General features: G+C 32.2%; 1 protein-coding gene across 4 annotated transcripts; it reads right to left on the bottom strand.

Moving 5' to 3' along the window:
* Positions 1 to 3,631: 3,631 nt before the first annotated feature.
* Positions 3,632 to 22,496, bottom strand: LOC133190321 (IQ domain-containing protein E-like). Of its 4 annotated transcripts, none has more exons than XM_061325872.1 (25): positions 22,425 to 22,496; positions 21,821 to 21,877; positions 19,383 to 19,425; positions 19,207 to 19,251; positions 18,878 to 18,973; positions 18,670 to 18,756; positions 18,207 to 18,362; positions 17,911 to 17,984; positions 17,711 to 17,788; positions 17,469 to 17,626; positions 17,149 to 17,271; positions 16,651 to 16,802; positions 16,317 to 16,375; positions 16,023 to 16,110; positions 15,572 to 15,734; positions 15,299 to 15,415; positions 14,724 to 14,796; positions 12,752 to 12,856; positions 11,623 to 11,721; positions 11,122 to 11,247; positions 10,305 to 10,403; positions 7,074 to 7,255; positions 6,269 to 6,336; positions 5,744 to 5,781; positions 3,632 to 5,309 (listed from the first exon to the last, which is right to left on the bottom strand). In XM_061325872.1, the coding sequence occupies exons 1-25, from the start codon at positions 22,491 to 22,493 to the stop codon at positions 5,220 to 5,222; spliced, it is 2,445 nt and encodes an 814-aa protein (XP_061181856.1). In that variant the 5' UTR covers positions 22,494 to 22,496; the 3' UTR covers positions 3,632 to 5,219. The 4 variants fall into 4 exon arrangements, with proteins under 4 accessions (XP_061181856.1, XP_061181857.1, XP_061181858.1 ...); XM_061325873.1 differs by having other exon boundaries at positions 22,254 to 22,494; XM_061325874.1 differs by lacking the exon at positions 11,122 to 11,247.
* Positions 22,497 to 22,573: the final 77 nt, after the last annotated feature.

Genomic DNA, 22,573 nt, shown 5'->3' with positions numbered 1-22,573 from the left:
AACAAGACTAACAGATTCTTTTTAAGAACTATATGTGAGTCAGTTATATTAGCCAGGTCAAATTGTAAAGCTAAATGCAGTAATTTATAATTCTTTCAAGATAAGTGGCTATATTGATGTATATGATCTTTTTATTGACTGGCACTTCACAAGCAACTATTATAATTATAAATTCAAAATTTTTGCAGATAAAAGTTGATTGAGGGATCTGCAGATTAACCCCCTGTATTGACCAAGCTGTAAACAGGTCCGGACGATTTCCAAATATGGAGGTCAAGAACGATAACTGAAAGTTACTATAAATATACATCATATACATGTAAATATTTTTCTGCCCAATCAGACAATAGCATTTTTACACACCCCAAAACATATTTCAAAGGAACAAAAAGAGAACACGTGCTTTTGTTTTTGTCCTCAAAAAGATTTTTTTGACAAAAAATCTTTAGAAGTAAGATGAAAAGTTTGGAAGAATAAGGTATTCCCGACATATTTACTGTGAACAAACCTGACATTTTCATCTGACGGAAAAGAAAAAAAATTAATGCATATAACTATGCGATCGTTTAATTACGGAGGAATAGATCACACCGACAAGCTATTATCAAGTACAATTATAACAATTACGAACATACGTTTATGTTGGTAAATATAATTTTGCTTAGGCGTCCGATTGTCATCGATAACGCGTAGCTTCCATGTGTATAGCTCAACGTACTGCACACAAGTATTCATCGTATAGACTACATGTACTTTTAAAATAACACGGGTTTCATGAGCGCCGAATACCATGTCATATACACTCTAAATGGACATAAGGAAAGGTGGAAAATATGGAGAAAAGGGAATGTTCATGAATGTTTTTTATCACCATATCTTACATGTATCTCGCATATCAGAAATGCATGGACGGTTTCGTAATAAACACTCAGGAAATAATTAAGACTGTTATTCCCATACGAAAACTTTTTCATGTCAGGCTCTAAAAACTGAAAATCTGCCGTATTTATATCAAATTTCTTAACACAAGTTAAACTTTTGAGATTACTACCTCGTAGAGACAGATTTTTAATCCCACTTAGAATTTATATTAAGCTTTCAAGTCGTGTTTGTTCACGGTAGAATTGTCAAATATATTATATTATTCTTAAATATGCATAAAGTTCACAAAAAGTTTGGTCTAAAAAAATCTTTTGAGCAAAAAACTTTAAAACCACGTGTTTTATTTACTTTCTCATGGATTCGTCTAAATGCCGTTATCTGATTGGTCAGAAGGATTAGCACCTTGTTTATTCTGTGTATTTATAGCAATTCACGGTTATCATTCTTGACTTCCATATTTGGAAATCGTTCAGCCTGGTAAAGTTGGCACTTGTTTATAAGAAATGCAAGAAAATTAACTTGATGAAAGGACTTATTTACAATTTACACCTGTATGATAATTGAGTGAAAAATGAAATCCTTAAAAAATAATGTTTATTCATCTACACAATGATTAAATCTAATACTAAGCTAAATTCCCATCTGTAATGTTAACGTTATTTTTATGAATGAATCACCCTGGAAGCATAAATTTTATGCATTTTCATATTCATAAATGGGTGGAGTTATCTCCTTATAAGTAGACAAGAAAACTGCTTATAGCAGTTTCTTACCAGTTTTTAAGCAGTTCATATATTTTCATATTTATATGTAGGTGGAGTCATTTCCATGTATGTATAGCAAAGGAAACTGCCTATAGCAGTTGCTTAGCAGTTTTTAAGCAGTTCACCTCAACCGTCCTATTGACTGCTTAGATACTGCCAAGGAAACTGCTAATTAGCTACTGCTAAGATACTGCTAATGAACTGCCTAGCAACTGCTTAAATGGTGGACTGCTAATAAAAACTGCCTAATGACTAGCATGCAAAAACCTTCACCCAACAACAGCGGAGAAGGCTAGTAAACTGTCTAAAAACTACTTCAGCATTGAACTGTGAAGGTTAAAAAACTGCCAAAGAACTGCCTTCCACTTTGACTTGGGTGTACACAATGCCAACCATCCTAGGATAAAAAGGACAGACTTCTAGTCCTAGCCCAAACAGTGTGCAAGATATGATCCAGACATGATTGAATATGTAAAGAAAATATTCTGAATTGATGCCATGATGACCTATATTTAGTTATGACAAACCTTTCTCCCATCAACTGAACTAGTTTGATTGTCCCCATGGTGCAAGATATGATTCGGACAAGATTTGACATGTACATACATAAAGATCCAAAATGAGGTGTGACACATTTTTCCTCCAAGATGCAAGAATTAAATAAGTTAGATGGTCCTGTGTTTAATGGTGTACAAGATATATGCAGACATTATTTGACCATGTATGGCTCCTAACGAGACCTTGGTGACCTACTTTTTGGTTGTGACACACCAAGTTCCCTCAAAGATGCATCAGCTGACAAAGTTTGATGGTCCGGCCTAGGCGTCACAGTTAAAAAGAGTTGGACAAAAAAAGTGCTGACAGACAGACAGGAAAGAACATGCTTTATTTTCCTTTGAATTGAAATGTCGCACTTTCATTGGGTTAAACCTGACATGTGACATACTGCTGACTATATTTCTATGTCCAGCAGGTGAGAATAAATATTTGACAATTTATATGGCGGATGCTTTTCATTTACATTTCAATATTATAAATTATTTATTGTGGAAAACACTTTCCATAATGTTTTCTTTTTGAAAGAAGAATGGTGGACCTTTTAAGAAATGACTTCAGATTTGTTGATCATGTCTACATCACAGTGATGGTACCATTGAGAGAAAAAAAGGAAATGATTAAAAGTAAAATGTGCTCAAAGGTTTAAGATTACTTGAAATGTGCTGGTAGAAGGTGAGATTGATAATCTTGAAGAGTTTGACTATGTGAAATTCAATACTCAATAGGCTAGTTGAGATTAACAGAATTGAAATATGTTGGATTCAATCATTTTGAACATCACTTCTTGCAGGCCCATAGCAGTAGGGGGTTGGAGGAGCCTCCCACTGTTCAAAGAATAGCCTAGACTTTTGCTGGCTGTAGATTTTATTTCATACAAACATCATGACCCCCCTCGCCATCTATGAGATAGATCTACCCGATATATATTTCTGTAGACAGTAACAAACAGAAGTAATAATGGCCTGTCAAAATACGAATTTATTAATTCATAACCAGCATAAATGAATGGAAACAAGATTTCAGGTAATACAAATCTTCAATCCACAGTCTAAGGGGAGACAAAGATATCTTGAATAACCTGTGTTGTGCACTGGGTTTTAATGTGACTACACGATATCATGTTTTATATTCAGAACATTTTATGATTCAGAAATGCTGTATGTGTACCTTAAGTATTAATTCTGATAACCAGGCTTGTTCTTGTAACTTGCTATGGGTACATATTTCATTACAGTAAGTGTAAATAATTCAATGCAATACCGTAAATGTATTATATTTCGCATGTTCAATATTTGGCAGAAATTGAAAAAGAATACATAGCCAAATGTAATACATTTACAGTATACAGTACCTACCAGTTTAGAGTATTTTTCTTATAAAGGAACACAGAAAAATACTTGTGAAAATTTTATTTTCTAACAGTTAAATATGGTTATGAAAAAAAGACCAAGAACATAAATTAATTACACTATACATACAAATACTTCTGTACAATTTGTAAATTATCAAAATACATTTAACAAATACAATGTATTACTAGACAGATCTTAACATAAAACATGTTACTAAGGTCACAAAAATTTCAATAATTCCCTCCAGAAGCAACAGTCAATGTACATGTGTAAAACAACACAAAACACAATGGAAGCATCAACAAATGTAAACATGGAATGATGCATACATGAAGGTAGTCTAGTAGCAATGCTACAATTTTTCAAGCAGGAAGTCTAAATACATGTACCTTAAACTTATAGGCAACCAGGTAAAGCCTGAAATTCTTGAATAAACCTTTAAAACAAAGTTATGATATAAAGTATGAATAATAAATTTCCTAGCATTAAATAATTTAAGCTGTATACATGTACAAGGTAAACTTGTATATTGATTGACCTCTGAAATAAAGGACTCCAGGCCAGAGCCTTCTACATCAAAAGCTGCAAATGATGAAACAACAAGATTGTACAGAAATTTGTAGTTACATGCATGTATCTTTACTTCATTATTTACAAATATGGCCAAAAACATTTCAGATTAGACTGCAACAAGAGAAAATGCATCAAAGATTGACACTGTAAAAACAGATAGACATACATGTATTTCATGTTGAAATTGCATCCCAGTCAGTAATACTTGAAAAGTAAATACTTTCATACTGATAACACAGACTAAAAAGAGTTGTTCAATATTGATATTGCATCTTGGTCAGTAATACTTGAAAATTAAATATGAGCTTTCATACCAATATCTTCCTGTTCTATAAATAAACCATTTTTTTTTCAAGAAACTTAATCAAAATGACCCTTGGATCAGCAGAATTAATCAAATGTAATACTAATACATACATAATTATATATATATTCCTGCAAAAACAAAAGGAAAGCACATTACTATTTTCATGTTATAAGGACACAATATTTTTAATTACAGTGTACCAGAAAAAAAGACATGCAAGATTGGTCAACATATTCATTAATTTAAAACCCCCTGATATATGTTGTTAATCTAAACAAATTACTACCAAGGAATTCCCTTCAACCCTGGAAAACAGTTCTAGTCTATAAATAGAAATTTCTTTAGAGTAAATATCTCTGTATAAACATGGAAAATACATAAATTCTGTTAAAACACAAACATTTAGCACTATCACAATATCCATTTAAAAAGATCTTTTCAACAAAGCTTCGAAAAATACTACCGAATAAGCTAATTATCTATGCTGTATCCATAAAACACAATAGTTAAATGCAAATATACACATAAGAAATATATATACATGTATATAAATCCATTCAATAATTTGAACATTATTGATCAATATTGCAACTATAGAATTAGATAACATGATATGAGTTTATATTTATCACAGATTGTGGGACTTCCATAAATTTGAGCCATTTAAAATATTTCTCACTATCATTAAACAACCAATTTATATGCACTGAGACAAGAATTACTAAAGGGACATCAATCCACATAGTTCGTCTATGTGGAAAATCCACATGCTCCACACAGTCATCAGAACTGAATGTCATCATCATCATCGTAAGATTCATTGGCTCTCTGGCTATGTCTGCTGTTTTGTCGTTCAAGGACTCTAGAAGTTCTCTGAAAGAAAAATGAATTAATATTCTCTGTGCTTAAAACAAATTGATGAAAATAACCAAAAAAGGATCATATGGAAATTCCAAAAGCAAGACTGATGAAAGTTTTGAATCTTATTTGAAATACCCTGGTATAAATATTTAAGTCTGTTGCAAATTTAAGTTTCCACATTTAATTCAATAAAAAAAGATACAATTCTGTGTTAATTATACATGTGTATACAAGTACATGTACATATAGTTCACAAAATAAAAAAAATTTTGATTAACAATATAAAAAAAAATACACATTTGTAAAATTCTGTACATAGTACTTCTGTGACTTTACAAATGAATGTTTATAGATGAAAAGAATTCTAATACTGAAAGTAATTTTCTGTATTTTATCATGGTCAATCATTCATACAAATCCATAAGGTCCTCAATATAATAACTTACCCTGGACCCATGGCTCGTTCTGGAGTGACTAGACATTGCTGAAAAATAAATTAGAAAGGTCAAATTTATATGTGCACTATATCCAAATTTTTTTTTCACATTGCAAATTAAAGAACAAAGTGCCTGATAAAATTAAAAAATATCCCAGATTTTAGATAAAATATGAGACAACTACTTCATGTAATCCTTCACAATGGACAGATTTCGGCATACATGTATTAAGGGGTTCACTAAGGTGGGAGGAAGCCAGTGAGAACACTCGTCTTGTAAGTGTGTGTGTGTGTGAACACTGTTCTTTGTCACATATGACCCTTCTCATTTTTAAAGACTGAATCTGGGTTATAATGGAGCCAATTAATGCACTATAATCACTATCCTTTCAAACACCTGAATGTCGTATACCTGAAGAGGTTCTAGAATGAGCTTATCACTATCCTACTCCAACACCTTAATGTATATTAACTCAGGAGGGTCTACAATAAGTTGATCTCTATTATTCTACACAAACACCTAAGTGTAGTATACCTGAAGAGGGTCTAGATCTCCTACCACTGGACATCATGTTCCTCACTGATGCACTGTCATCATCATCCCTAAAAAGAAAAGATCGAAATAATAATTATAATGATTAGTATCTTTAAATCTGTTTTGACAGGACTTAATTTCTCTCATATTTTCAATTGAGGAATTGTCGACACATGTACAACTTAATGAAGCTATATTTTCAGATTTTTTTTTACTAAGGCTGTCCAAAGTTAATTCTATGTTTAACGTCACCCATACGTGTAGGTTTGGAGAAAAGTACATTTGAAAAAAAAATAATAAATCAGTATATTTTAGTGTTTCTATCCTGGTTTTCTTTTACTTTAAACAACTAAAAATTGCATTCCATAGGAAAAGACAACATCTATGTATGAGGTATATTTGGAATGAGTCTATCATTTAAAATAATAGATTTCCTATAATGATCCTTAAATAATAAGCCTACCTGTTGCACAAATATTTACAGTATCTTGATTCATGTAAATGAGTGAATACTTATATTTGTTTTAAATTTTTGTTTAATTTTTTTCCCCCTCCCTTCTAGGTTTTGAAGTTTTCAGGTGATGTTAAATATAGAAATAATATCAGTCAGCCTAACTATGAATTTGGAACACATTTTTGTCATAGACATATTTACATCATAAGAATTGTCAATCTAAGTAAAATCAATTTTTACATTTACAAATTTTACATTTTCTCTGCAAGATAGTAATTAATTACCACAAACACAAAGTTTCAAAGTAATAGTATTCATGTATTTGAAATACCAAATGTTTCAAGTCATTACCTGTACTTTTTAAGCTTTGTTTTCCTGTTGTAATGACCTTTGACACTGGACTGTATCAGGTCAACAGCATCGTTATAGTCTTCACTCTCATCATCATAATCATCGTAATCCCTCATGAACCTCTTCATCTGAGATTTACGTGTGCTGTGTCCTCTTAGTGCTGACCCAATCAAATCTGCTGCCTAAAAATAACAAAACTACTACATGTGCCTCGGTAAACACAAAGATTCTATGGTGAATACTCCCCATCATACAAGAGAGAGTTATAGAATTATAAAATAGGATATATGTAAACATTTACCATGATCAAAGCTGTCAACATCATGGAAGGAAAAATTGTAAGGATGGGGGCCAGGGGGGTCACCTAGGCCCCAAAATATTTTTTCCCACATTGTTTACTTTAGTTGATTTACATCACAAGTTAGCAGAGAAATCAACAATGACAATACAAGCAAGTGCTGTAAGGACTAGTATGACTTTCTTATTATAATATTGAAAAAATGAAGGTGGACATCAATGAAAATTCATGTATATCAACTAAATGGAAATTGGAAGAAGTAACAAGAGGCCCATGGGCCACAACGCTCACCTGAATCAATATGGCCCTGCTGTTCTTCATCAGCATATTTCTTCTCCTATATTTCTCCTATATATTCATATATAAAGCTTTAATCGCCTGTTCTAGGCATACCCTACCCCAAGGTGCCATGTTCTGAATGAAATTGAATATAAACCTTCTGAGGATGCTTCTATCTTCATATAACTAATCATGATTTTGCTATTCTTTAAAACAGAATTTTAGATATGTCTAACACCCTACCCTGCTTGGGGGGGGGGGGGGGGTTCATGATTGCATGATTTGAACAAACTTGAATGTACACTACCTGAGGATGCTTCCATATCAATATGACTGATCATGGCTTTGTTATTCTTGAGAATGAAGAAGATTTTTAAAGATATTTCCTGTATATGATCTTTTGTTAAACTTTGATCCCCCATTATGGCCCCACCCTACTGCTGGAGGATGCCTTGAACAAGCTTGAATCTACAATATTTGGGGATGATTCCATTTCAATATGACTAATTGTGGCTTTGTTGTTCTTGAGAAGAAGATTTTTAAAGAATTTCCCTATATATTCCTATGTAAAAATTTGATCCCCCCATTGTAGCCCCACCCTACCCCCAGGGGTCATGATTTGAACAAACTTGAATCTACACAACCTGAGAATGATTCCATATCAATATGACTAATTGTGACTCTGTGGTTCTTGAGAAGAAGATTTTTTTTCTATATATTCCTATATAAAACTCTGATCCCTCATTGTGGCCCCACCCTACCCCCAGGGGTCATGATTTGAACAAATTTGAATCTACACTACCTGAGGATGATTCCATATCAATATGACTAATTGTGGCTTTGTTGTTCTTGAGAAGAAGATTTTTAAAGAATTTTCCTATATATTCCTATGTAAAACTTTGATCCCCCATTGTAGCCCCACCCTACCCCGAGGGGTCATGATTTGAACAAATTTGAATCTACACTACCTGAGGATGATTCCATATCAATATGACTAATTGTGGCTTTGTTGTTCTTGAGAAGAAGATTTTTAAAGATTTTCTCTATATATTCCTATGTAAAACTTTGATCCCCCATTGTGGCCCCAACCTACCCCTGGGGGTCATGATCTGAACAAACTTGAATCTACACTACCTGAGGATGATTCCATATCAATATGACTAATTGTGGCTTTGTTGTTCTTGAGAAGAAGATTTTTAAAGATTTTCTCTATATATTCCTATGTAAAACTTTGATCCCCCATTGTAGCCCCACCCTACCCCCGGGGGTCATGATTTGAACAAATTTGAATCTACACTACCTGAGGATGATTCCATATCAATATGACTAATTGTGGCTTTGTTGTTCTTGAGAAGAAGATTTTTAAAGATTTTCCCTATATATTCCTATGTAAAACTTTGATCCCCCATTGTGGCCCCAACCTACCCCTGGGGGTCATGATCTGAACAAACTTGAATCTACACTACCTGAGGATGATTCCATATCAATATGACTAATTGTGGCTTTGTTGTTCTTGAGAAGAAGATTTTTAAAGATTTTCTCTATATATTCCTATGTAAAACTTTGATCCCCCATTGTAGCCCCACCCTACCCCCGGGGGTCATGATTTGAACAAATTTGAATCTACACTACCTGAGGATGATTCCATATCAATATGACTAATTGTGGCTCTGTTGTTCTTGAGAAGAAGATTTTTAAAGATTTTCTCTATATATTCCTATGTAAAACTTTGATCCCCCATTGTAGCCCCACCCTACCCCCGGGGGTCATGATTTGAACAAATTTGAATCTACACTACCTGAGGATGATTCCATATCAATATGACTAATTGTGGCTTTGTTGTTCTTGAGAAGAAGATTTTTAAAGATTTTCCCTATATATTCCTATGTAAAACTTTGATCCCCCATTGTGGCCCCAACCTACCCCTGGGGGTCATGATCTGAACAAACTTGAATCTACACTACCTGAGGATGATTCCATATCAATATGACTAATTGTGGCTCTGTTGTTCTTGAGAAGAAGATTTTTAAAGATTTTCCCTATATATTCCTATGTAAAACTTTGATCCCCCATTGTAGCCCCACCCTACCCCCGGGGGTCATGATTTGAACAAACTTGAATCTACACTATGTAATGAAGGTTTCACATAAGTATAAACTTTTCTGGCTCAATGGTTCTTGAGAAGAAGATTTTTAAAAGATGACACCAAATTTTCACCAATTCTTAATTATCTCCCCTTGGAAGAGGGCGTGGCCCTTCATTTGAACAAACTTGAACCCCCTTCACCCAAGGATGCTTTGTGGCAAGTTTGGTTGAAATTGGCCCAGTGGTTCTGGAGAAGAAGTCGAAAATGTGAAAAGTTTACAGACGGACGGACAGACGGACAGACAGACAGACAGACAGACGGACTACAGACAAAATGTGATCAGAAAAGCTCACTTGAGCTTTCAGCTCAGGTGAGCTAATAAATAGAGAAATCATAAGGAGTATTTTAGATGCTCAAACCATAAGCCTTACTCCAAAATCTTAAGGGTTATCAGCTCTGCATGAGTTCCAATTTATGTTCATAATTATGAAAACATCTACTTTCTTCACAAATGAGATTAACAATGGCTATATTTTCTAGTAATCACTTCCCATATATTCACACATACCTCATCCAGTTCCTCTTCATGTTTTCTATATTTGTGATTTGTCCATCTATTCTGGATGGTCTTAGCTGCACGATTCCGTCGGAAATTTTCCACTTTTACCTTTAAAAAAGTTAAAATATTCTTTACATTAAACCATCAAGAAACAGAAAATCTAGTGCAAATGTTGGTGTGGACTAGTACTACTGTAAGCATGATAAATTTAGCTACATCTTTATTTTTAAATCATGATTTATATTTTTAAAAAAATCACAGTTATTCGGCTCATGAACTAACAATTGCTTCAAGGAGTACACATACAGTATATCAGTGAATTGAAATATATGCATAGCAACCTATCATCAATATTCATAAAAGATATGAAAAAATAAAGAGATATGGTTAAATAAAAACTGGCTTAAAACAAAAACACAAAAGGCCAAAGCAAAGCTCAATTAATCACATAAAAAATCTATCTAGCAGCTTTAGAATAGTAAAACTGTAAGTCATTGGAGACATTTGTTTAGCTAATGCCCTCTGCAGGGGCACTTTAAATCAAAGTTAACTTGAATATGACCTTGACCCTTAATATCAGTTTTGCATATCAAATGCTCATCACCAACAGGCAGCTCTAAAAGGTATGGATGATCGCAAACATTAGGACATACAAACAGACAAAAATCTACTCAATCCAGTAAATTTAGTATGAAATGGTTTACTTACAAGATCAGCAATTTTATACAAAGCAACAAACTTCAGATATCATAAAGCTAATTTTCAAGGTGTAAATTGCCAAAAGCATTCATTATCCAAGCAGCATCAATTTACACCCCAGACCTACATTGAAATCTTGATCCACCTCTTTCTTTTTCTCTGCATTATTTCTGTGATTTTTCCACTGTTTCTGAATAATTCTGGCTGCATGTTTTCTTTTCATTTGTTCTACCTTACTTTCTAGCTCTTTTTGCTAATGAAAATATCACAATAAACTACTGAATGACTGAAATAAAATATACAATGTCCACCTACACATTTTGTTTTAAAAATCTACACACAAGCTATCAATCACATAATCTTCAATTACATTGCATGTACATAAAATAAGAATTTGCTTGATTGCTTTCATATTACCGGTAAGTGCTGTCATAAATAGTTATCTACTTTCTGTGAATGCATTTAAATAAATTCAAATTCATTTCTGCAAACAATTCGTTGACTAAATATGAAAATAAAAACCTTGAAGTGAATGTTAGTAAGGGGCTGAAGTGATACATATAGTTGTAAAGTGATATTAATATACAGGCAGGAGGGGGGTATCCACACCAAGCAAAACATCACCTACATTTTTTATCTCCATCTCTCTATGATGTGTCCGCCATTCTCGCTGAATTCTACGAGCAGCTACCTTTTCTCGGTGCTTATTGGCTAATTCATTTAACTCCTGATGAGATTTATTAATTATTATAAGTAAAATTATTACGAATTGGCATTTTCAAGGTCAATTAATGACATATATATAATAAATGTAAAATAATAAAGGACTGAAATTTTAAGATGCCATGCAAGCAAATTAACTGTAAAAAAAATATGTTAGAATAAAACAATGTAAAAGTAGCTCAAGCTGAAAGATAACACCTATACCAAAGAAATATATAACCATGTGCAATTTTACATGTATGCATGTCCTTAGCAGATGGATGTTTTGTTTTTTATAATAACATTTTTTATACATATACAGTAAAACTCAGTTATAGCAAAGTCCTGGGGACTTGTGTATTTAATTTGGTACATCCAAAATTTGTTGTATCTTTAAAATGAATTCGTAGACCTATATATGTATATGGAATGTTTTCCTTCTTTAGACTACTGGATATGCTAATTGAAGTTCTAAATGCAAAATAGTTTAAATTGCATGAGGTTAATTTAGGGAAACCAAAGTATAATCATCACAGTGTAAGGTATGTAAAATACCATACAATACAAATGATATGTGTTTAGTAAAATTTCACTAATAATTACTTCCAAAAAATATCAATTTGATATCTCTAATAATTGGGATCTTAGAAAAACCACTATAAAAATGTACATTTCCTAATATTTTTATGTACCTTTATGGGGCAAAAAAAAAATCAACTTGCAGAATCTATAGCCATATTTACTATATCAGAGTTCATTATAATAATAAAATTTTACAAGGACTTTTAAGAATGGGGGACCAAAAAAATATTTGCTATATTTTCAAATTCGCTATTTTCAAGTTTGTACAAAATAAGTCTTACTATACTGACAAATGAATACATATTGCTATTCTAATTTTCTAATCTACACATGGAAAGTGAGACACAGGAACCAATTGCTATTTGAAAAGGAGACCCATGGAATAATACTTTAGAGACACTGTTATATACATGAATATATAGCCACATAGATATGATAGGATACTGGTGACAACTATAAGTGTAGATGTTTACCTCTTGCTCCCTCTTTTCTTTCCTGTGTGTTTTCCATTCTTTCTGTAGTTTTTTGGCTGCTCGATTCTTCATAAAGTTTTCCAATTTCTCCTCTTCTTCCTGCTCCTATAAAATGAAGAAAAATTTAACATCCTCTACACTGCATATAAAAAAAAAGTTTCGAGTCTTAATTACTGTAACATTTATAAAGAAAAAATTCTTTATGGGCTACCTGATTTGAATGGTATAGTATTTGGCCGAATATAATACGCATTGGTGTAAAATACGCACCCCCTTTTTGAGCCTGAAACTGGGGGAAAAAACGCAGTTCGGTTGTATTATACGCAGCAGAAAATTTTATCAAGCGGTGTTCTGAACTTTTGAAAATCGCGGTAATTTGCTATGAAAATCGGCGCGGAGATAAAGTGCCGAAAATTGACACAGCACGATATTTTATTCAAATGCGTTTTTATTTCTTAATCTTGACTTTCCATATCGCGGCAATCTGGAGGAAATTATTTATTTTAACAAAGCACGAGATAATGTTGCATTAAAAGTATTAACAGAGTTTATTATTAATTTTTTTTAGCATACGGTGATATTGAAATTATACGTCGCCATATTCTAACTATTCTTTGTTGAAATTATTTTACTTCAACAAAGCACGAGATATTGTTGCAAGTTTAACAGTTGTCATATCTATTTTTAGTTTAAGGTAATCATGTTGAAAATTATGTAAATTTAACAGGGCAAGCGACATTGCAAAATCAAAGTATTCATAGACTACGATTTTCTTCTTTTGAACTTGAAATTAATTAATTAAATAAATAGCTGTTGTTATAAAATAAAATCAAAATTTAACAAGCGTGTAAAGTGTAGTTATCAACACACCTCCAAAGCTGTGAAAAATGATGTACAAAGGTGGGATATATGTCTTCATACATCGAGGTAATCTTCGTGGATATCTTATTTTCTACAGAGCATGAGTAAATGATAACACTTAAGTTTCAATATACTTCATATTTCCTTTTTTAACTCTCAATCATTTTAACACGAGGCCGCTATAAGATAAAGTAAAATTACATTTAACAAGCGTTTAACTGTTTAATGTGTCGTAATCAATACACGCTAATACATACGAAAGATCATAAACCGACCCCCGATTTTTAACAAAGAAAATAATCAAAGCCATTAATAAGGGCAGTAAATAATCAGTGCTCCAATTGTAAAAACAATGCTTTTGAGTCGGTAAACAATTTAATTGTCTGGAGGGGTGTTGAGGGGTAATTATCAAGTGACAAGCGCACGTGTTCACAACATTGGCTTCCATTCATTGGGATGTATAGAGGGGTGTTTATGTTGAAATGAATTTTCACCGAGTTATTTAAAACCTAAAATAAATTTTATTTTAATGTATTTCATTAAAAAATGACTTATTACTTTTTTGACCTAGTGTCTGACTGATTAGGTACACGTGTATTATGATTATGGAAGCACGTGGCGAAGGAATGTGTGAACATCTATAAATAACATCGTTAATGGCGCCCTACACGGAGACGATGAACATGCAGCTCAAATTAATTTTAACTTGCTTTTAAATTTAATTTAACTATCAAAAGGTTATAAATATAACATTTTTTACAAGCCTACATTCCAACAATAACTTTCCGAAGTTTTAAATACGGCGATAAACAGCAAGAAATTGCATAAGTCTCTAGGTAATACTACGGTATGTGCGTATGATAGCCATGTTTCACATGAAAGAAAAACCTATCAAAATCCCATTGTGGTGTAAAATACACACCCCTTTCTCACAGAAAATTATTTTGGGAAAAAAGTGCGTATTATATTCAGCCAAATACGGTAAATATTTTTTTTTTTCAGTGGGTGCCACATAATGTAGGAGCAGTGTCATCTATATTGTTTTGCAGGTTGCATAATGTCTCTGCCTTTACATGTATGTCTAATTCTCAGTAACAAGGCTTGTACTTACTCGTCTCCTTCGTCGTCCCTCTGATGACGTGCTATCTACTGAATATTTCCTTCCGCTGGGAGGCCGACTGTTTCTGTAACACATTTATACGGTATGTAAAAGTGAAACCCTCACACTGCACATATAGAGAATAAAGAAAAACCTCTAGTTTATATAGACCTTTTTTTCTGGGCATAATATGTACTATTAAATATTTACGTTTTGAATTTACCAAATTTTAAGGATTTTTACAAGGCTCTAAATTTGCCTTATTATTGAGTGGAATTTTAACAAGCATTGATATTTCATACTTTTACATGTTATATGGAAAAGAATAAACAAAACAGATGTAAGATTTTGATGCTTACTGCTATGTACACCTACAAAAATGTAATCTTTATATACATATAACATCTATATTTTTTCAATAATAAAATGTTTTTAAATGCTTCTACTAGTCCATTATTTATACTCATTTTTAATGTCTATCAACAATACAATTAAGCATGATCAGTGTGTAATTTAACATTTTAAAAATCAAGAATTGAGGAATAAAACTTTACATCTTAAAAAGAGTCATTAAAAACTGGTAATACCTGGGGGATTGCTGCCTGGGAGTGATGGCCCCGGCCATGACTTCTCGTCGGCGTGTGGCCTTCCCTTGCTTGTCACTCAGGTAATCAATCTCAGCCTGGAGGTCCTTGATCAGTTTCCTACAGAAGAAAAATCCCATTGAATGAAATGACTGAAAACAATATCTGTCCTAAAGACACCACCATCAATAATACTGTTTCCAAGTAAATAAATGACACATTTATCTTATTTGTGAATTCAGTAAAAAATGCAATAAAAATGTCTCCTACACTTACTCATACTCTTCCATTTTATGTCTGTTTTCTGTTTTTTCATCTTTCAATCTCCTAACTTGTTTTTTATATTTCTCCAGTTCCTCTAGTAACTCTGTTTCCCGTTTGTCTAACTGATCTAGTCTGTCCTGTACAGACCCCTCAAGCTCTATTTTACCAGCCACAGCTGTGCAAATCAACAGAATACAATATTCTGATTTTAAAACAATAGTGATCAATTACTGCACCATTTATCAATTAAAGAAAATATAAAATTGTTTGCAGTATTTAAATACAGTTCTATTTCATGTTACTCTTCAAATATCCTCAGTCACACTTGATAGATTACAACATAGTTCCAACTTATTAAAAACTGACAAAAAGCTACAGAATGAGATGTCTTTGTGATATGTTAACAGAAGTTTGCACTCCTTCTGATCTATTGTCAAACAAGAAAGGGAGATAACGTATGTACCTGAACTAGGTCTGCGCTTCTTGTCTGTTCGACCATCATAAGACAACAGTGAATCGGTGTCTCCTGATCTTTTACTCTTCTCTATTTTCTACAGGAAGCAAATTCCTTTTTTATTTCACACCAAAATTCAAGCATTCAAGCAAAAGTTATTATTATCAAAAACATTCTTTACACATGCTAAATATTTAACATTTGTTAACCAGCAGTGTATCCATAAAATAAAACTGTGAACTGTGAAATAATGACTTAAATCATTAATGTCATTCTTTCTTAACAGATTTCCTTTTAAAATACCTTTTCTAGATTATAGATGACAGACAACAGCTGCTTCTTGTTCATGTCTTCATAGTCACCTGTGAAACAAGTGTTTCCTTATAGTAAATAGTGCACACATGTCCATGATTTATAAACTATTCTCAGTGTAAATAACTAAAAAATCGACAATGCCATAGGTCCAGGGATCCTTCATGGTGCTTATGTTAATGATATTTATCTTCTTGACCTTGAACTAAAGCAAGAGGTCTCAAAATGTACGATTTATTGCATCACAATGGTCAAGTCAATAATCGGATCAAAAAAGGGCAAACACATTTTAATGTGGGGCTCCAATAAACAATGAATAACTTACCCATTCCTTTTCTGTCTTTGCCCTCGATTTCTCTATTCAGGTCCTCCCTGAGTGCTTTATTTTCCATCTGTAACTCTTCATTCTGTTTATTAATTCTAAGAACGGTTTCATTCAGTGCTCGAATTTTGGCACTGTTCTCTTTTGTTGGGGTCCTGCACAACAAAAAAAGCAAAGTATAAAACATCAACAAGCTTTCACTTACAAACAGTGCATTATAAATTACATGTATTGAAAAAGGAATAAATGGCTTTCAACTCTTTGAGGCTGACATGGACATGTATATGTCTGCACCATTCTTATCTGGATACAGGTATTAATTTGGGCAGTGGAGTGTCAATAAAATCTTTGCAAAGTTGCAAAATCATGTATATGAGAATTTCAATATCTCATAATAGTGAATCTCATTTGTACATTCTCATATACATGTACTTATACTAATAGTAAATTCTTCTCATTATTGTATTATCCAATGCATGTCGAGTTTTACCAATCCCTTACCGAGATGTGCCCATCATCCCTGTGTCTTTCATATTCTGTAATCGGACAATCTCTTGGTAACACATTTCTAACTGTACTTTCATTTCCTCTACTTTTGTGGTTTTTAACTCTGCATGCAATTTTCTAAGGGAAAAATGAGAAGTTTTACACAAAAATTATTCTATGTAAAATACTGTTACTAGGGTTTTAACCAACCAATAATTATAAAACATGTATCTTTGAGACAATGTACACAAAATGATGTCCTGAGACACCTCTGTTTCATATTTTATTGTAAAATTGTTTATAATTAGATTATTGAATTCTTTAAAAGGACCTACGCATAATTTGCTTCTTTATCCCTAATTTGGTTTTCTAGTTTCAGAATCTTTTGTTTTAAACTTTGAATCACAGCGCCTGACTCTGGTCTCTTTTCCCCTATGGTTCGCCGCATCTCTTCATTTTTTGTTGGATCTAAGAAACCCTCTATTTCTTTCTCCTGTGGAATAATTTAACACAAATTGCAAGAATGACTAAAATCCAGACATACAATAAATCTCCATATAAAATTCAAAATACAAACCTTCTTAATGTTATCCTCTTCTGTTCGCCGAACTTTGGCTTTGAGCATTGAAATCTCCTGATTTAGTGATTTGATTTGCTGGAACAAAAAAAAATAGGTTCATTTTTTTTTAAAACCTTGGTTTCCAATTTTTAATACAAAACAATTGAAACAATTTTACTTACAAGTCAATCAGGAAACTATAAAAGTGTGTTTTTTACCTTTTTGAGTTCTAGCACCTGTTCGTAATATTCCTCCTGAGACCGATAAGCTGGGGTTCCTGTTGGAGGTTTTGCTGAAAATATACAACATTCATGTATAAAATACATAATTCTCCAAGTGAAAAGTACAAATTTTAAAACTACATTTGATTCATTGCCTGAAATGCTGCGTGTTGTCATTCAATCAGTTGTTTGTATATTGGATCATATGCATTCTTGTTTCTTGCATTGGAAAAAATATATTGCTAGCCTAGATCACATTGACTAGTTGTTGTTCTAGCCACAGCTGTTCTTACCTGTAGGATCCCCATGTTTCTTAGATTTTTCTGTTCCTGCCATCTGTCTAAGATATGAAGACGTACTCAGATAAGCCATGGCTGTTTCATTGGGTCGCTTTAATCCTGTGAAGGTGTTTGTAGTTCCCACACTGCCTGTGCTCTGTGTGGTGATTCCTGCATCCAATCAAATCAAATCTTAGCATAACAAATATTTAGATATATGAAGTAATGTCTTGAACTCTCAGTCTACAAACTATGATTTATGAATTTCTATTTCACAAAAAGAAAATTGTAAAAATAAATCCATAAATGATCGTGTAAAGTAATTACTAAAAGTTTCATTCCAACAGGTTTTTTTTTTTTATTCACTAATCTTTTTTTTTCATCAACAATATGATAAGCTGTCTTTTCTCATCAACTCCAAACCAGGAAAAATCCTATTAATTTCTATTTTGCACTGAAGTCTGATTAATAGTTTTACCTGTCCCTGTTCTTCTTAGTGTATCAACCCAATATTCTGTAGTGGTTTTGTGTCGTGGACTCTCAGGGTGTCGATAAGTTAAAGCTGCTATAATACACAAAAATAGGAAAATATTTTATACATTTCCTTTAGCTGCATCTTTTCATCATATTCTATGGTGGATTATCAAAATTTGAAATGTCAGACTTGCTGAATATTCCCATCTTACGTGTTTCCCTGTGTTTGACAGCTGTCATCCAAAGGTCATGACCTGTCCTTCCACTCCTAGTAGGAGGAGCACTATGAGCTCTGTTGCGTGGTGTAACTAATAAAAAATACTGATAGGTAATTCATATCATACATGTTGTTTGATTTTGTTTTAAAATATACATATTCTATATATATATATATATATATATATATATATATATATATATATATATATATATATATATATATATATATATATATATATATATATATATATGTAAATTGTTGGAAATTTTGTTCCAAAAATGCATGTGAATATTGTGGTCATACCCCCAAATAATACCATACCTTTACTATTTTTCTTGTTTTTCTCTTTCTTCTTTTTATTGTTACCTTGAAAATCAAATTTCTAATATTATTTCTAATATCTGGTGAATATAAGCATACAAAAATATTTTTCTTGGTTTTAATTTGAGAAATATAATGATGATGATGACATGCATGGTATGAACATTTCCAGCTACCTTCCTTCCTTTTGGTCTTTATAGGGGCTGAGTTTCTTGAAACCTTTAAAAATACAATGGGAAGAAAAATAAGTGATAAATTTTGTTTTTGGGTTAATTGATTAAGCATTGATATGTAATTTTTGGACATACATCATGACATTACACGGATTGCTGTGCTGATAAATTGAATAATGCATGATTCAGAGTTGTCCCTAGGAATTGAAATAGCAGGGGAATATTGGATCAAATTGTAAACTGGGTTAAAAATTACTTAGCAAATAGAAAACAAAGGGTGGTCCTTGATGGTTATGCATCAGCTATTGGATCAACTAGTTCAGGTGTCCCTCAAGGATCTGTTCTCATGCAGACCTCTCTTGTTCCTATTATATACTAATGATATTTCTTTAAACTTAACAAAAAATGTTCCATTATTTGCTGATGATACATCACTCTGCATTATTGTTGATAATGATATAGTCAGTGCTGCAAACTCATTGACAAATGACTTAGAGAAGTTGGATCAGTGGTCAAAACAATGGATAGTTGACTTTAACCCAAAGAAAACAGTGAACATAAATTTTTCAGAAAAAATATTTATCATCCCAATGTTAAATTTGGTCTAATGATTGAACCTTCAAACAATCACACACATTTAGGATTAAACTTTCAGTGTGATGCCAATTGGAAATCTCACATACAAATCATATATGAAAAAGCATGTAAACGTTCAAATGTTTTACGAATGTTAAAACATTCTCTTTCTTGAGATGCGTTAAAAAAATATATATGTCATTTATTAGACCAGTCTTAGAATATGGTGATGTTGTTTGGGATAATTGTAATGAAAGGGAATCATCTTTATTAGAAGAAGTTCAAATCACTGCTGCAAGAATTATTAAAGGAATGAGAGTGAATTCATTAAGAACACTTTTATATGATGAACTGGGGTGGGATACATTATCTGTCAGAAGGAAAGTGCATAAATTAATATTATTTTACAAGATAGTGTATGGGATAGCACAACAATACATGTATCTCCAAGATCTCCTAAGACCTTGTATTCCACCCCATACCCCATATTCATTAAGAAATAATGATGGTCTTACTTTTCTTATCCCTCAAGCTAGAGCCACATCATATATGAATAGTTATTTCCCATCTACAATTATTAAATTATGAAATAATTTACCATATCATATTAGAAATCTACCAACTATAGCGTCTTTCACTAAATGCTATTAAAAAAGGCTTATTACAGAACTCCCAGTGAGCTTTTTTAATCATGGTAAATGTAGTCAAAATATTGTTCACCTTCAATTAAGAAATAATGCTAGTAGTCTGCATGCTGATTTACAGACAGATTTTATAAGTGAAAGTTCCAAATGTGAAAACTGGTTTTCATACTGAAAATGTGTATCATTTTTTCTTTGAGTGTCCATGTTATGTCGAGCAAAGAAATACTCTTTTGAATTGTATATCCAGTACAGACCTGCAGCATCCTCTGTCTCTAAATCTTTTGTTATACAGTAATATTCCTTATGCTAAAAATGTTAAATTATTTGATTGTGTTCATGAATATATTTTACAAACTGAGGGGTTTCATAGATGATATGAAATTTTGTAATTTTATTATTCAAATACACATGCATTTTATTTCATATAATCTATCTTAATTTGCTGTATTTCCCACTTATTATTTTTTACCTCATTTTTCTCATAAAACCCGTAACCATTTACAACTTTCTTCCCCCACTTTTTTTTTCTGCTTAATTTCCAATCAATTTTGTTATATGAACCTGTAACTATTTCATGTAGTATTATGTATAATTTAAATGAACCTTGTACCTGTGGAGAGGGCTTATATAGGCTATGCCTGCTGCCCAATCCATTTATGTTTCTACACATAATAAAATATGTTCAAATCAAATAGCAGCTAGGGGACATGTATTTAAAAGGTAGAAGGAAGTCTAGGGTTCCTCCCCTAACAGAGGGTTGAGGGGGAATATCGGAATAACTGGCGGATTATGTCATTATAGGTGAAGAAATTCCCCAGCCTCCAGGTCTTAGGGACAACCCAGGCCCTGACATTTACATTTTCATGGTACAATGTAAATTGATAAAATTTCACTTCTTTGAATACATTGTGCCTGTTTAAATGATATACACTACATTTTAAAGATAAATTGAGGTAGGATCAAAATTTTACAATGTATTCTTTCCATTCTTATAATATTTACAAACATATACAGTAAAATATACTTATAGCGAACACATGTAACGAATTGAAACTTACAGCGAAGTGATTTTCATTTCCTGTGACTTTAAAATATATTGTGAACTTAATGAGTATAAGGAATTATGTTTATAATGAAACAAATCATCCATCCCTGACATTTCATTGTATTAAGGCGTGTTTTACTGTATATGCATTCATTAGTATAGGAATATAAACTTACAAGTGTTGTTACAGTGTGAATGTCTGGATCTGACTCATAGTCATCAGAATGGTATTTCTGCAAAAAAAAAAAAAAAAAAAAAAAAAAAAAAAAAATATATATATATATATATATATATATATATATATATATATATATATATATATATATATATATATATATATATGTATATATATATATATGTATATATATTAAACTTTAACAATATAATACCTGAATTGTTTCATTATAGAAATTGGACCACTTTAAATTGCTTGATTAAAACTATCCATTTTCCATGCATCAATGCACTTCCCATGACAAAGTAAATGATTCTAAAGGTTGTTTTATTGTCAAAGCAACAGTCTATGAATTTAAGTAAACACTGTTAACCTATGTCATTATATGTATTAATTTTACTTATCAGTAAAATAACTAACAACACATTACTTACCAAGGGCTTTTTCGGCATAGTAAACGTGCACAGATCTCGTGTCCAAACTTGACATTAAGCAAATTTTAAATTATCAGCTCCATATAAAATGCATGATGCTCTTTTATTTCTATTACTTCACAAGTTTTAAAAATAAAATAAAAAAGATAATTGCAAGTCTTCTATAATAACTTGTAATTTAACGGCATCAACCGCATCACAACAATGTGCCCCGTTGTTGACATTTGTAAACAGTGTCATGGAAGTCAATGGTACTGCTAATAGACGGAAAGATGGTGCTCAAATTGTTTCGGTAGTCAGAGGATTATTTAAGTAACTGG

This window comes from Saccostrea echinata, unplaced genomic scaffold, assembly GCF_033153115.1.
Source record: "Saccostrea echinata isolate AGI-Se365-2 ecotype Australia unplaced genomic scaffold, CSIRO_AGI_Sech_v1 ptg000022l, whole genome shotgun sequence".
Lineage (NCBI taxonomy): Eukaryota > Metazoa > Mollusca > Bivalvia > Ostreida > Ostreidae > Saccostrea > Saccostrea echinata.
The sequence above is the reverse complement of the archived record's forward strand: the minus strand, read 5'-3'. Positions and strand labels throughout refer to the sequence as shown.

What these genes read in the sequence shown, in the direction of transcription:
- LOC133190321 (XM_061325872.1), bottom strand. Translation starts at nt 22,493, where the DNA reads ATGACACTGTTTACAAATGTCAACAACGGGGCACATTGTTGTGATGCG. An exon ending in AAGAGGATAACATTAAGAAG is followed by an intron (nt 17,627 to 17,710) that starts GTTTGTATTTTG and finishes ATTATTCCACAG; the next exon opens with GAGAAAGAAATAGAGGGTTT. An exon ending in AGGGACGACGAAGGAGACGA is followed by an intron (nt 12,857 to 14,723) that starts GTAAGTACAAGC and finishes TTCATTTTATAG; the next exon opens with GAGCAGGAAGAAGAGGAGAA.